The 13,766-nt window shown below is 48.7% G+C and overlaps 2 protein-coding genes across 3 annotated transcripts in view; both read left to right on the forward strand.

Moving 5' to 3' along the window:
• The window catches only part of LOC135108010 (uncharacterized), a 44,314-nt gene that overhangs the window by 28,361 nt on the left and 2,187 nt on the right, over positions 1-13,766 (forward strand). The window contains exons 8-14 of one of the 2 annotated variants that reach the window (XM_064018537.1): positions 3,736-3,824; positions 4,297-4,364; positions 4,774-4,857; positions 5,254-5,418; positions 5,704-6,444; positions 9,258-9,461; positions 9,664-9,777. In XM_064018537.1, coding sequence (XP_063874607.1) covers positions 3,736-3,824; positions 4,297-4,364; positions 4,774-4,857; positions 5,254-5,418; positions 5,704-6,444; positions 9,258-9,461; positions 9,664-9,777 — 1,465 coding nt within the window. The remainder of the gene's footprint in view (positions 1-3,735; positions 3,825-4,296; positions 4,365-4,773; positions 4,858-5,253; positions 5,419-5,703; positions 6,445-9,257; positions 9,462-9,663; positions 9,778-13,766) is intronic. The other variant, XM_064018538.1, reaches the window with a different exon arrangement.
• LOC135107830 (mucin-2-like) lies at positions 10,079-12,847 on the forward strand. Its single transcript, XM_064018117.1, has 3 exons — positions 10,079-10,124; positions 10,239-10,369; positions 10,533-12,847. The coding sequence occupies exons 1-3, from the start codon at positions 10,079-10,081 to the stop codon at positions 12,705-12,707; spliced, it is 2,352 nt and encodes a 783-aa protein (XP_063874187.1). The 3' UTR covers positions 12,708-12,847.

Genomic DNA, 13,766 nt, shown 5'->3' on the forward strand with positions numbered 1-13,766 from the left:
AACAAACTTTGCTGCCCTCACGAGATTACCTTACCTAGGACTACTAAGAAGGTGACAGTAGAGGAAAAGTACACCAAAGCAGAAGGCTCTCTCCCCACCCTCAACTCTCTTGAAAGCAGTGGAGATGAAGCATAGGTCCTGTGTCGTGTTTAGCATCCAAATGGCAAGTGAATGAGTGAATGCGATTGTCTCTGAGTATCTGGGTGGAGCAGGGACGCGGCGGGAACCATACCAGCGCCAAGGACATCAGGGCAGAGCGTACGTGATTATACCTGGCCGTGAAGACTGATTGATGCGTGGGAGGGAAGCAGGGAGGGAGGGCCGCGCAGGTGAGCAGGAGGGTGATGGGTGGACAGGTGTGGGTGTCAGTAAGGTGAGGATGTGGGAGTGTGGGGGTGCTGGTGGACGAGTGGGGAGGGTGTGGGAGGAGGGAAGGAAGGGAGGGAGGGAAGGAAGGAAGATATGATAGAGATAAATTTGAGAGACAGGTGCTAGAGAAGGAGAGTAAAAAGGGAGAGATAAAAAGAGAAACAAATGAAGGAAAAGGAAGACAGTAACTGGAGAAAAAGGGTGAAAATGAAAGGAAGAACAAAAGAAAGATAGGAAGGAAGGATATGGAAGAAAAAGGGTAAGAAGAGATAGAAAGGGAATAATGGACACGAAATATAGGAAGAAATTGTAATAAAGAAGGACATGGAAGGAAAGAGAGTTAAAGGAAGGAAAAAAGGAAGGACGTGAAGATAAAAGAGAGAAACAGAAAGAAGGATTAAACAGGAAGGAAAGATAATATAGAAGGATATGAAAGGAAGAAAGGTGAAGAAGGGATAAGATAGTATAGAAAAGAAAGAAGGAGTAATAGAGACGAAAGAAAAGAAGAAGAGAAGGAAGAGGAGAAGGAGGAGGAGGAGGAAAGAAAAGTGAGAAAAGAAACAACAGGTGCGTGGAGTAAACAGTAACGTGATATTAGAGAGAGAGAGAGAGAGAGAGAGAGAGAGAGAGAGAGAGAGAGAGAGAGAGAGAGAGAGAGAGAGAGAGAGTATACCAAAAATCCTATCAAATTAATAAAAAAAATAGGAAAATAAGAAGATAAAGCGAAAGAAAATTAGACATGATAATAAAAGATAAAATTACGAATAACAATAATAATAATAATAAGATAACTGATAGAAAAGTAAAGACAGATAATAACAACAATAAAAAAATATCAAAACACGAAGAAAAAAAAGAAGACAAGTGAAAGAAAACAGAGGTAAATTAAGAAAAGGAAGAGAGTAACATGCGAGTAAATAGAGAGAGAGAGAGAGAGAGAGAGAGAGAGAGAGAGAGAGAGAGAGAGAGAGAGAGAGAGAGAGAGAGAGAGAAAATAATGGGTGATACGCACTTGCGGATGTAGAGAAGGAAGTGAAGCGGAGGAAGGAGGAAGGGCGGGTGTTGATAGAGGCCCGGTAGGAGGAGGTGGAGGAGGAGGAGGAGGAGGAGGAGGAGGTGGATTCTATTCGATACAGCAGACACGGTTGCTTCCTCACATACATTCCTCACTAATTCAGAGAGAGAGAGAGAGAGAGAGAGAGAGAGAGAGAGAGAGAGAGAGAGAGAGAGAGAGAGAGAGAGAGACCCATATACTCAAACATTACCGTCCACACCTCCGAAAGGCTTTAATTGAAGTGACACGTGTCTTTAAGAGTGTTTTTACGGTTCTTCTGCGAGATTAACAAGCTTTATACATTATTAACAAGAGAAACAGTCTTGAGAACCCGGCTAATCATCTCTGTGACCTTTGAGAATAGTCCTGCAGAGAGAGAGAGAGAGAGAGAGAGAGAGAGAGAGAGAGAGAGAGAGACTTGACTCTACGTACCTAAATATTTGCATTCCCTTTTAGACACAAGCGCTGTAAACACTTCTATTAATATTCACTTTATATTTACGCCACAAAGAAAATATTTATACTTAATCTTTATAAGGAAATAGGAATCTGTAGCACGTACGGTTATGGAAGAGGAGGAGGAGGAGGAGGAGGAGGAGGAGGAGGAGGAGGAGGAGGAAAGTAGGCGTCGAAGGAGACAAAAGGGGAGAAGGAGATACCAAAAAGGAAGAGGAAAAGAAAGTAGACAAGGACAAGGATAAGGAGGAGGAGGAGGAGGATGAGAAGGAGGAAGAGGAGAAGGAGAAGGTGAAGGAATACATAGGAATACATAGGAAAGACGAGTGACAGGAGGCCTTGCGACCTATGACGAGGTCACTCGTTCACTATACTACATCTATAATAAGCTATATACTTAGTAGGAGGCAAGGATAGAACAGAAGAAGCTCCTCCCCACCCACCACTCCCTCCGGCGTTACCCGGCAAGAAATAAAACGAAAAGTTCACTCCGATTGCTGAGAGAACAATCAGGGAAATTTATATAGGAAAGATGGGAAAAAGAAGAGATCTACTGTAACTACTACTATCGCTAAAAAAAAAAAAAAAAAAAATAGAAAAAAATATCGGAAACCATTTTCTTTATAAAACTTACCTAATTTAGTTTTTAAGGAGGAGGAGGAAGAGGAGGCGTAAGAGAGATAAGGGAAGAAAGAATTACCTAACTACAAGAGGAGGAAGAGGAGAATAAGAGTGAAGAATAAGGAAGAAGAATAGAGGGAGGAAAGATAAGACACGAAAGAGACAGAGGAAAAAAGGAGATGAAAGAAGCAAAGAAAGAGAAGGAAACGAAAGAAAAGATACGAAGATATAAGAAAAGAAAAAAAGAATAATAAAAACAAGGAAGGAAGAAAAAAAACAAAATTGAAGTAGAGAAAGAAGAGATACAAGATGAAAGAGAGAAGAAAAACAAGACGGCGAAGAAGAAGAAGAAGAAGAAGAAGAAGAAGAAAAAGAAGAAGGCGACCCCTACTTCCTAGTCACGCACGGGGGCCAATCCAAGGCTTCATCCTCGTCTAATTATCGGCCCGGCAGCGTGATTGGGTCATGGAGGGAGGCGGGAAGGGGGTAAGAGAGCGAGGGAGTGAGGCGGGAAGCGAGTGGGGGAGGGAGGGGGGTCTCTGCAGCTCGGCCCAGACTGTCCTTCAGATAATAACTCGTGCATCCTAAAATAACAAAGAAAACGAAGAAACTATAGAACCTTTGGGTAAACATGACATAGAGAGAGAGAGAGAGAGAGAGAGAGAGAGAGAGAGAGAGAGAGAGAGAGAGAGAGAGAGAGAGAGAGAGAAATTACACGACTATTATTTTTATATTTGATACTTTAGAATTTAATTGTTTTTTTCTCAATAATATTATCTAATTATTCTTTTCTTCACTTCTAAATCTCGGAATCTTTGTCTTACGTTATGTTAATTAAAGTACTCTGTGTGATCCGATTCTACTTGGCATGTGTTTTAATCCGGATTTTATTGATAAAAAGCTGATTATAATCTAGCTTCATCATATCTTAGAGGTAATATTTTGTTTTTTTAATGAAGTTTTCTTCTTAGTTTGTACAATCGCTGCCTTTTAATTTCAATCTGAATGATATATATTTTTTTTATTAACGTTATGTGTCTGTTTTCATGTTATGTTAGTCTATGTTTTATGTTATTAGTTCCTCTTTTCCAACAGGATTACATTATTGTACAATTTAAACCTTTTTATTTGGTGCTGAGTTTTTTTTTTTTTTTTTATTATTATTAAGAAACCGCGTAAATTTAAGTATATGCTGCTGCTGCTGATGATGATGATTGTTTCCTCTTTCTCAACAGGACTACATTAACCATAAGACGTACAGTGTGAGTTGTATAGAAGACATGAATGACGGGGAGAGATTCCTCGTGTACGCCCGCACCCACTGGTAAGCCTGGGAGAGAGAGAGAGAGAGAGAGAGAGAGAGAGAGAGAGAGAGAGAGAGAGAGAGAGAGAGAGAGAGAGAGAGAGAGAATGTTATCATTGTTCAGTTTTTCTTGATATTGTTGTTATAAATGTTTTTATTGTTTTTATTGTTATTATTGTTATTATTGTCATCATTCTTTTCTTCTTCTTCTTCTTCTTCTTCTTTTTCTTCTTCTTCTTCTTCTTCTTCTTCTTCTTCTTCTTCTTCTGTTTTTCTTTTTCCTCTTCCTTTTTCCTTACTACTACTACTACTACTACTACTACTACTACTACTACTACTACCATAACTTCTAATGATGACAACTTTTTTCCTACCTCGCCTTACTGCTGCGCCTACTACTACTACTACTACTACTACTACTACTACTACTACTACTGCGTCTTCATCTGCGTCTTCTGCTACTGCGCCCTCTGCTGGTACTGACGCGGGGCAGCGGGGAGTGGAGTTACAACTGCTTCTGGATGAAACGACGAAGCGCAAACATTCTGGAACACATGCTGGGTAAGAGAAAGGACAATATTCTGAAACATACGGGCCGCACCTCCACTACATTCGGAAGGCTCTGGTTGAAATGACAGTTTTTTTTAATGATGTTTTTACGCTTCTAGGGATAGATTAGCATGATTTCTACATTATTAACAGGAGGTACAGTCTTGAGAACCTGGCTAAGCATCACTGTGACCTTTGAAAATTGTCGTTGTGAGAGCAGAGCGTTTCTGAATGCGGGTCAGAGAGAGAGAGAGAGAGAGAGAGGAGAGAGAGAGAGAGAGAGAGAGAGAGAGAGAGAGAGAGAGAGAGAGAGAAAGCTGTAGGGATTGTCTCTCTTTCTGTGTGTGTGTGTGTGTGTGTGTGTGTGTGTGTGTGTGTGTGTGTGTGTGTGTGTGTACTTCAATGTGTGTTTCTCCCTCAGGTCGGTACCCGAAGGAGACGTTGGATCGCACTCTCTGTGATCCTCGGAACTTCGGAGACAAGACATCGTGGATTACGCAAGGAAGTAAGTCTCTCTCTCTCTCTCTCTCTCTCTCTCTCTCTCTCTCTCTCTCTCTCTCTCTCTCTCTCTCTCTCTCTCTCTCTCTCTCTCTCTCTCTCTCTCTCTCTCTCTCTCTCTCTCTCTCTAACATTCGCGTTCTAAGTGTGTTAGTTTTTTTCTTTTTTTTTTCTTTCTTTCTCTTCTTCTTTCTCCTGATGATGAAATGGTAATTGTTTTGATGATAGATCACTGTTTAGGACGAGTCTTCCTTCCTTCCTTCCTTCATCCCTTCTTGTTCTTCCTCATCCTTTCTCTTCTTTTCCCTTCCTTCTCGTTCCTCCTCGTCTCTCCTCTTTTCTATCAATATTTCCTCCTCATTGCCTCTCTCACTGACATCGCCTCCTGTCCCTCGTGCCCCAGAGAGCCTGGTGGTGGAGCCCACCTCGTGTCCCATCGTGGGCCGCTACACGGGCGAGCTGCCTGACGCCTCGGGGATCTGCGCGGAGCTCTACTCTGACTGCGCGTCGCCCAAATACATGTCCTTCACTGTGGCGGAATGCCGCAACACCTCTGCAGTCTACGAGCGTGAGTACCTTGCCCGCCCCAAGTGTGGCTACCCGCCTTCCTTGCCGTCACTAACTAGTGTTGCCAGATTGCCTTGTGTTGACTGACTAACTGGTAATGTATTAGCTGAAGTACTTTACTTACTACTACTGATGGCCCGTAACAGTAACAGTAACAGTAGAGTCGTGACCACTAACGTAACCGTTGTTGTCTTGCTGTGGGCGAGTCGGTGAGATAACGTAAGAGTAGGTCACTCGCGGCGAGCCCCCGGCGGGCCACAGGGTGAGGCGGGCGGCTGTGTTGCAGAGTCGCAGCCGGCGGGGCCCACCAGCGAGGCGGGACCGTGGGTGCCGCCCGAGCAGCAGGTCAGCACGGGTGCCGTCCTCACCTTTGTCCAGGATGCCCGCGTCCCGAGGCGAGGCAGGCAGGCCAGGCAGGCCAGCGGGGGACAGTTCCGTGTGGCCAACGCCCGCACCACCACCATCTCCTGGTTGTGGGGCACCCCCGCCACCCCCTCCACCACCACGACCACCACTACCACCACCACCACCACGGCCCCTCCTGCTACCTCCAGGTCCCGCTTCCATCCCGTGCCAACGTGGCGGCGGCCCCTGCCCCCCGTGCCTCCAGAAGACAGGTTTCCTGTCCAGGGCAGCGGCAGCAGCAGCAGCACCTTCTCCCCGTCACCCCCGCAGTCCTTCCCACCATTCAACCGCGGCCTCAATCCTATTGGCTTTTGGCCCAACAACCCCGGCGTGGACGCCCGCCCTCTGCCTCCCGGGGCGAGCGTGGCGGGTGTCCCGAGCCCAGTAGTGGAGCCTCCCCCGCTCCCTGAGGACCAGTCTGAGGCACTGGGGGTGCCGGGGCGCGCCACGTGGGTACCCGGGGCCCCGCCTGGGTTCCACTCATCTCATAACGCCACGGAAAGCAGCTCTTCGCAGGAGTCCGCGGCAGGGGTCGCCGGCCCCGTGGTGGTGCCGAGCCCCGGCCCTCTGCCGCCTGGTGTCGTCTCTCAGCTCCCTGCCGGCCAGCGCACCCTGAAGCAAGGTACGACCACCCTGGGCTCTCTTGAGTATGCATGGGATGTGCGGCACCAGCTGCCCCGAGGCTACTGGCTGACCTCCGGGCCCAGCCACGGGCCTCCCCTCAACGGAAGCTTCGACATCGCTGATGTTGCCCATGGGGAGGGAGGAACGGAGCAGGGGAACATTACAGGGATGAAGCATGACGCGGGTGGGCCGGGGATGCCTCCCCTTCCCCCCTTCCCTCCCCGGCCCGGTAGTGGTGGCAGCCAGCACTCTAGCACGTCCTCATCTTTGTTTCTCGGCGGACCCATCGACGTCACCCCGGCCTCCTCCCCCGGGGGCTGGGAGGCGTCTTCGGGTCCGCCATTGTCTTCCTTTTCTCCTGAGTTGTCCTCCGGGCATGAACCTTTCGGCACCGACGCGCGGCGAGGCCCAGGGCGCCGGGCCAACGAGGCCGTCCCGCACGGCCCCTACGGCAGGCGGCCCGGCGGCAGAGAGTCGTGGTCGCCGGACCGACACATTGACCAGAACACCTCTCGGGGCGCTGACCGCATGCATGTAGGTTACCACGGCGGAGGGACGCACGGTCGCGGCCCTGCGAGCGACTCAGCTCATAGAGGAGGGCCAGGCCGCGCCGCCAGGCCCGCTGCGGGGACTGGTTGGTTTGATGGGGCCGAGGGGAGAGTCCCGACGGCGGCGAGGGGCACTGCGACCCTCCCGACAGGTATTGGGTGGCGGCGGGACCAGCGGTGGTGGACTAACCCAGCCCCTTAACCCCTCCCTCCCTCAACCCTCCCCCTTCCCCATCCCCTCCTATCCCTCCCTTCCCCTTGCCTGAGCACCAGGGAACAGTAGAGCACTGCAGTGAAGCTCCTCGCCCATCACACACACACACACACACACACACACACACACACACACACACACACACACACACACACACACACACACACACACAGCGGGGAGCAGATTTACGTAGACGAAACATAATATTGTGAATACCTCTAAGCCTCCTCAGCCTGCTCCCTACATATTAACCCTCGCCTTTCTTCCTTCCTTCCTTCCCTCCTGCTTCCCTCCCTCTCTTCCTGTCATGCTTTCTAAATCTAACCCGCAACTAAAACAATGCACGTATCTATCAACTCTCTCTCTCTCTCTCTCTCTCTCTCTCTCTCTCTCTCTCTCTCTCTCTCTCTCTCTCTCTCTCTCTCTCTCTCTCTCTCTCTCTCTCTCTCTCTCTCTCTCTCTCTCTCTCTCTCTCTCTCTCTCTCTCTCTCTCTCTCTCTCTCCTCTCTTCCTGTCTTGCCTTGTAATGATAAAAAGGCCCCAGACTTATAGACGCACTCCCTCACCCTTGAAGAATGCAATTGTACTAAACCCGTGCATGCGAGACTGTAATTAGAGTGTACAGAGGAGAAACGCGTGCTTCCCTAAACGTGGAATTCTTAATGGCGCTTCACGTTCTAACTCCATCAGCCTTGAGAGGTGAACGTGTCTGAAAGGAAACTTGCTTGTGTGACGAGAGAGAGAGAGAGAGAGAGAGAGAGAGAGAGAGAGAGAGAGAGAGAGAGAGAGAGTGAGAGTGTTATGTATGTCATTGTTCCACTCTTCCTCTTGTCTTCTTGTTCTTGTTCTTGTTCTTCAGTTTCCTTCGTCCTTCTCCTCATCGTGAACAAAAATAAGTGTACAATCAGCCTTTTCTCCTCCTCCTCCTCCTCTTTCTCCTCCTCCTCCTCCTCCTCCTCCTCCTCCTCCTCCTCCTCCTCCAAAAAAGTCACTCAATCTATCCTTCCTCCTTAGCCGCGACACTAACCGCGCCTCTAGTTACTGCCGCCCCTCTGAAGGGCTTCCCCTCATCCCCCATTGAGAAAGGGAAGGAGAGCTGTGATTGTGTAGCTGCCCACAGAAGCCCTGCAAAGGTTAAAAGGGCAGCGATGAAGGGAAGGAAAGGAAAGGGGAGGAGCTCTGCAAGGGGACACATGACACTCGCAATTCAGTTAGGATAAGGTGTGTGTGTGTGTGTGTGTGTGTGTGTGTGTGTGTGTGTGTGTGTGTGTGTGTGCGTGCGTGAGTGTGCGTCTGTGCGCGCGCGCCCGCACCTCTGAACTGAGAAAAGCCTAAATAACCTTAAAAATACTAATAAACTAAAAAATAAAACGCTAAAAACTAATTGTGTCAAGGTGATATGAGTTCATATTGGTGACATGCGGTTTACCTAAAGATGATGCATGGTTGTGTGAAGGCGTCATGACAGGTGAAGGTGCGTGACAGGTGAGATGAATTGGTGAAGGTGAGAATATGAGCTTTGGGGTGCGAAGGTAAGCCAGGAAACTAACAATATAACCCTGATTTAGTGTTGGTATTAAAGCTTCGCTACTGACATTGTTATGGTTGTTGTTGATTGTATTATTTATTATTATTATTATTATTATTATTATTATTATTATTATTATTATTATTATTATTATTATTATTATTATTGTTATTATTATTATTATTTTATTATTACTTTTATTATTATTATTGACTTGGGAGTATTAGTATTTCCTTTTAGCATGAGTAGCAATAACAGTAATCAGTCTTATTTTAGACTTCATAGTAAAAGTAGTCTTAACATCGTCTAAGTATGTACTAGTAACACAATTAGCATAAGTATAGTACTGTCAGTAGTAGTAATAGCACAAGTGTTAGTGGTATTGGTTGTAGTATTAGTTGTATCAGTAATGTGTGCTTATATGAGATACTTTTGTACTTAGCGCCATGTCGTAAAATTCCTAACAATGCTAAGATTGTGGAAGTTAATATCCAGCCTCCCTCCCCTTCCTCGCCGGCCAGAGCGGGAGTACCAGTGTCTCGGGCAGTGGACAGAAGACAAGCGCATCTACGCCCTCACTTTCCGTCGCGATATCAGAACGTATGAGTGTTTTGTGGGCGTGATTCTGCCGGACGGCACTGTGTTCATCAAGGAGGCCGAGTCTGAGGCGGGGTGCTCAAGGAATGTGCAGCCTGAGGTCCTTGGGATGAAGCTAAGTAAACTGGGTGAGTAAGACAAAGATGTAATTATCGGTACTCGTAAACTTTAAGTGAGATTGTGGGTTTTTCTAATGATCTGGTGAGTTTTGGTGTGTTGTGTTTTTGTTGTTACCTTGAGCTCGTGTGTGGTAAGTGTGGTAGAAAGTTTAGTGTCCTTTGTACTGTTTTGCCTTGTGCACTGAGCTGTTTTTTGTTTGTCTTCCTACAGAGGAGTGCCCAGATAGTTCTCGGCAGCCCTTCACCAGCATCCCGCAGAGCTCCCAGCGCAGCGCCAGTTCCCGACCGACGCCGCGCCCCACTAAGCCGTGGAAACCCATCACAGGTAGGTCATCCCCCACCTGCTTCTGCGCCCCATTAATTTCAACACCTGCTGCACCTCAAGGCTATTTATCAGATGAAACGTGCCTCTCTTAAACGAGGTTCACTTCAGTGGAGAGAACAGTTTGTTGTAATGTTGCTGTCATGCTATGCTGCTGACTTTAAAACAAGTAGCAGTAGCATAACTTTCCTCTTCTTTGAGGGATAGTTTTTGCAAGTGTAGGGGCTAGAAGAGTAGTACATAATGCTGCGTGACTACACTTTACATATGACAGAGGAGGAAGGTCTTTAATTCCTTGCATGAGATGTGCTGTATACTTGTGCCGGAGAGCTTTGGTGTATCAGGGACTTGTGAGGGAGTCATTTGGTGATACACGAATACTATTTTCCGAGTCACGAGGTGTAGCTCAGGCTCAGCTTGTCACTGGCTAAGATGTGGTCGCCTCTCCCTCCATGCTGCCATAGTCGCCGAGGCGCTGATTCAGGTAAGTGTGACTCAGCCCCTGGAATACAAGTCTAAGGGCAGACTCCTCGGGCTCCTGCGGATGCTTAGTGCGGAGGGTGGGTGCATGCGTTCAGGGGCCTGTGACAAGGCAGTACCCTCCATGGAACTGAAAGAATCGAACACCGCCAAGAAAATCATTGGCATGACCAAGTTATGGAAACGTCTGGACAGAGGGCGGTCATCATGGCGAACTGGGAGGAGCAGCGCTCACCGCAGACCCCCGCGCTCCCTCTCGCTAGCTAACGATACCGCAGGCCCCGCCCCGCGCCCCGCCCACACCTGGCCCCTCGCAGGCCACCTCCCCTCTCGAGGGGCGGACCCCGCCCTGTACCACGCCGCCACTCCCTGGCCCCTGCAAGAACATCCGCCCGTCCCTGCCGGGGACCGCCATCCCCAACCTGGCAGCCTGCACCTCGCTGACGGCGATCACCATGGCCTGGAAGACACCGATAATGAAGACTTGCACCGTGACGACCATGATAGGACCCAAAGTGATCACGACGATCACCACGACACTCACCATGACGACCAAGACGATGTCCAACATAACAATGACCAGGACGACCACCACGACCATTCCCATCATGACCACCATGACGATACCCACCATGACGACCACCATGACGATACCAAACTTGACGACCATCATGGTAATCATCATGGCGATCAGAACGACCACAATGACGACGACCACCATGAAGATACCCAACATAACGACCGCCAAGACGACCACCACCACGACCACCATGACGATACCCAACATAACGACCGCCAAGACGACCACCACCACGACCACCATGACGATACCCAACATAACGACCACCACGACCACCATGAAGATACCCAACATAACGACCACCAAGACGACCATCACGGCAGTACACATGACCATCACGACAACCACCAAGACGACCACCACGACGACACACATGACCATCACGACAACCACCAAGACGACCACCATGATGACCACCACGACGACCACCATGATCACCACCACGACGACCACAATGAAGATCACCACGACGACCACCATGACCACCACCACGACGACCACAATGAAGACCACCACGACGACCACAATGACCACCACCACGACGACCACAATGAAGACCACCACGACGACCACAATGACCACCACCACGACGACCACAATGAAGACCACCACGACGACCACAATGAAGACCACCACGACAACCACAATGAAGACCATCACGACGATCACCATAACAACCATCATAACGATACACATGACGACCACCACGACGACCACCATGATGACCACCAAGATGACCACCATGACCACCAACATGACCACCATGACGACCACCATGATGATCACCAAGATGACCAAGACGACCACCATGACGACCACCATGATGACCACCACGACGACCACCACAACGACCACCAAGACGACCACCACAACGACCACCAAGACGACCACCACGACGACCACCATGATGACCACCACGACGACCACCACAACGACCACCATGACGACCACCATGATGACCACCACGACGACCACCACAACGACCACCAAGACGACCACGACAACGACCATCAAGACGACCACCACAACGAGCACCAAGACGACCACCACCACGACGACCACCACAACGACCACCAAGACAACCACCAAGATGATCACCAAGACGACCACCACAACGACCACCAAAACGACCATCAAGACGACCACCACAACGACCACCAAGATGACGCTCAACATAACGACCACCATGACGACCACCATGACGACCGCCATGACGACCACCAAGGCGAGCTCCATGACGACCCCCACGACGATCGCCATAACGATCACCATGACAACCACCAAGACGACCACCATCACGACCACCAAGACGACTCCCATGACGACCACCATGACAGCCACCAAGACGACCATCATCACGACCACCAAGACGACCAAGACAACCATGACGACGACCTCCATGATGATCATTACGACCACCATGACGGCGACCAAAATGACTACCAGGACGACCACCGTGATGATACACAACCTAATGACAACCACGGTGACCACCAGGACGACCACCATGACGACCACCAGGACAAACACGACGACCACCATGACGACCACCCTGACGATAATCATGATGACCACCACGACGACCACCACGACAACCACCACGACGACCACAATGACGACCACCATGACTACCATGATGACCACCACGTCGACCACCACGACGACCATCATGACAACCATGACGACCACCACGACGACCACCATGATGACCATCACGACGACCAGCACGACGACCACGAGGAGTCCCACCAAGATGACCACCACCATGACGACTCCCACGACCATGAACACAGTCATCTCCGGAGTGGCCACCATGACACGGAAGACCATGACGACCTTCTGCTGCGGTCCATGTATAGGAACTTGGAGGTGAACGACTCGAGTGAGGACGGCACGACCCACTCCCTTAAGAAGACTGGAGTGGGACTCAGCAGTAACATCTCTTGCACTGGAGACACGAGCGTTTCTCCTTGCCCGACTCAAGAGATGCGCGATGATAAAGAAAAGGAGGAAGGAAAGAGTAATAAGAAGGAAGAACAAGAAGAAACCGATATAATGAATGGTAAAGAGAAGGATGACGTTAATGTAGAGGACAAGAAGGACCAGGAGGAGGGAGAAGAGAAGGAGGAGGACGATGCAATGCCTCCTTTTCCTATCAACAAACCGACGCCTCCCACACGCCCTCCAGCCCGCACTACAGCCAGGCCTCCCATGATAACTCTCCCCGCTATGGTGTGGCAGCCCCTCGGGAAGCCAGGTACTAAAGGAGGTGGAGGAGGTGAAGGAGGAGCAGAACACACATACAGCACCTCCTCATCACGCCTTATTTCCCTCCTGAAGTAGTAAATGTTGTCTTCAGTTCTCTCAGCACCGCTGCACAGAATCCAGTAGTCTTTGGGAGACGCCGAAGAAGATTGTGTGATGTAAAGACGCTTCGATCACTCTTTTCTTCGTCGTGTCATTCATCGTGTCATATATTTATTTATTTATTTATTTATTTATTTATTATTATTTTTTTGTAAATACGTGTGATCGTGCTATTAGTAGTTAAGGGTATGTGTCGTGATGGTTGTTACTTCATTGTGTTATAGTGTTAATTATTTGTTTATTTACTGTTATTTGTCATAGTCCATCTGTACAATTATATATAGTGTATCAGAATGTTTCACCAAAATGTTCGCTTTTTTTTTTTTTTTAGGTCTCTCTCTCTCTCTCTCTCTCTCTCTCTCTCTCTCTCTCTCTCTCTCTCTCTCTCTCTCTCTCTCTCTCTCTCTCTCTCTCTCTCTGTTTCACAAGATACATATTAGTCAAATTACACCGCTTAGTTTATGTCTGCACAGTACTAAACGCTTTGTTCTTAATCACGTGAAGTGATAGCACAAAACTGTCTCCATGTTATGCTTTAGCGAATCAGGAATAGAAGCCATGCACT

Source organism: Scylla paramamosain, chromosome 16 (assembly GCF_035594125.1).
Source record: "Scylla paramamosain isolate STU-SP2022 chromosome 16, ASM3559412v1, whole genome shotgun sequence".
Taxonomy (NCBI): domain Eukaryota; kingdom Metazoa; phylum Arthropoda; class Malacostraca; order Decapoda; family Portunidae; genus Scylla; species Scylla paramamosain.

Bases quoted from the DNA above. Each gene is read 5' to 3' on its own strand.
- LOC135107830 (XM_064018117.1), top strand. From the start codon at position 10,079: ATGTGCTGTATACTTGTGCCGGAGAGCTTTGGTGTATCAGGGACTT. The intron at 10,125-10,238 runs GTGAGGGAGTCA...ATGCTGCCATAG, and splicing joins CTTTGGTGTATCAGGGACTT to TCGCCGAGGCGCTGATTCAG. The intron at 10,370-10,532 runs GTACCCTCCATG...ACGATACCGCAG, and splicing joins CAGGGGCCTGTGACAAGGCA to GCCCCGCCCCGCGCCCCGCC.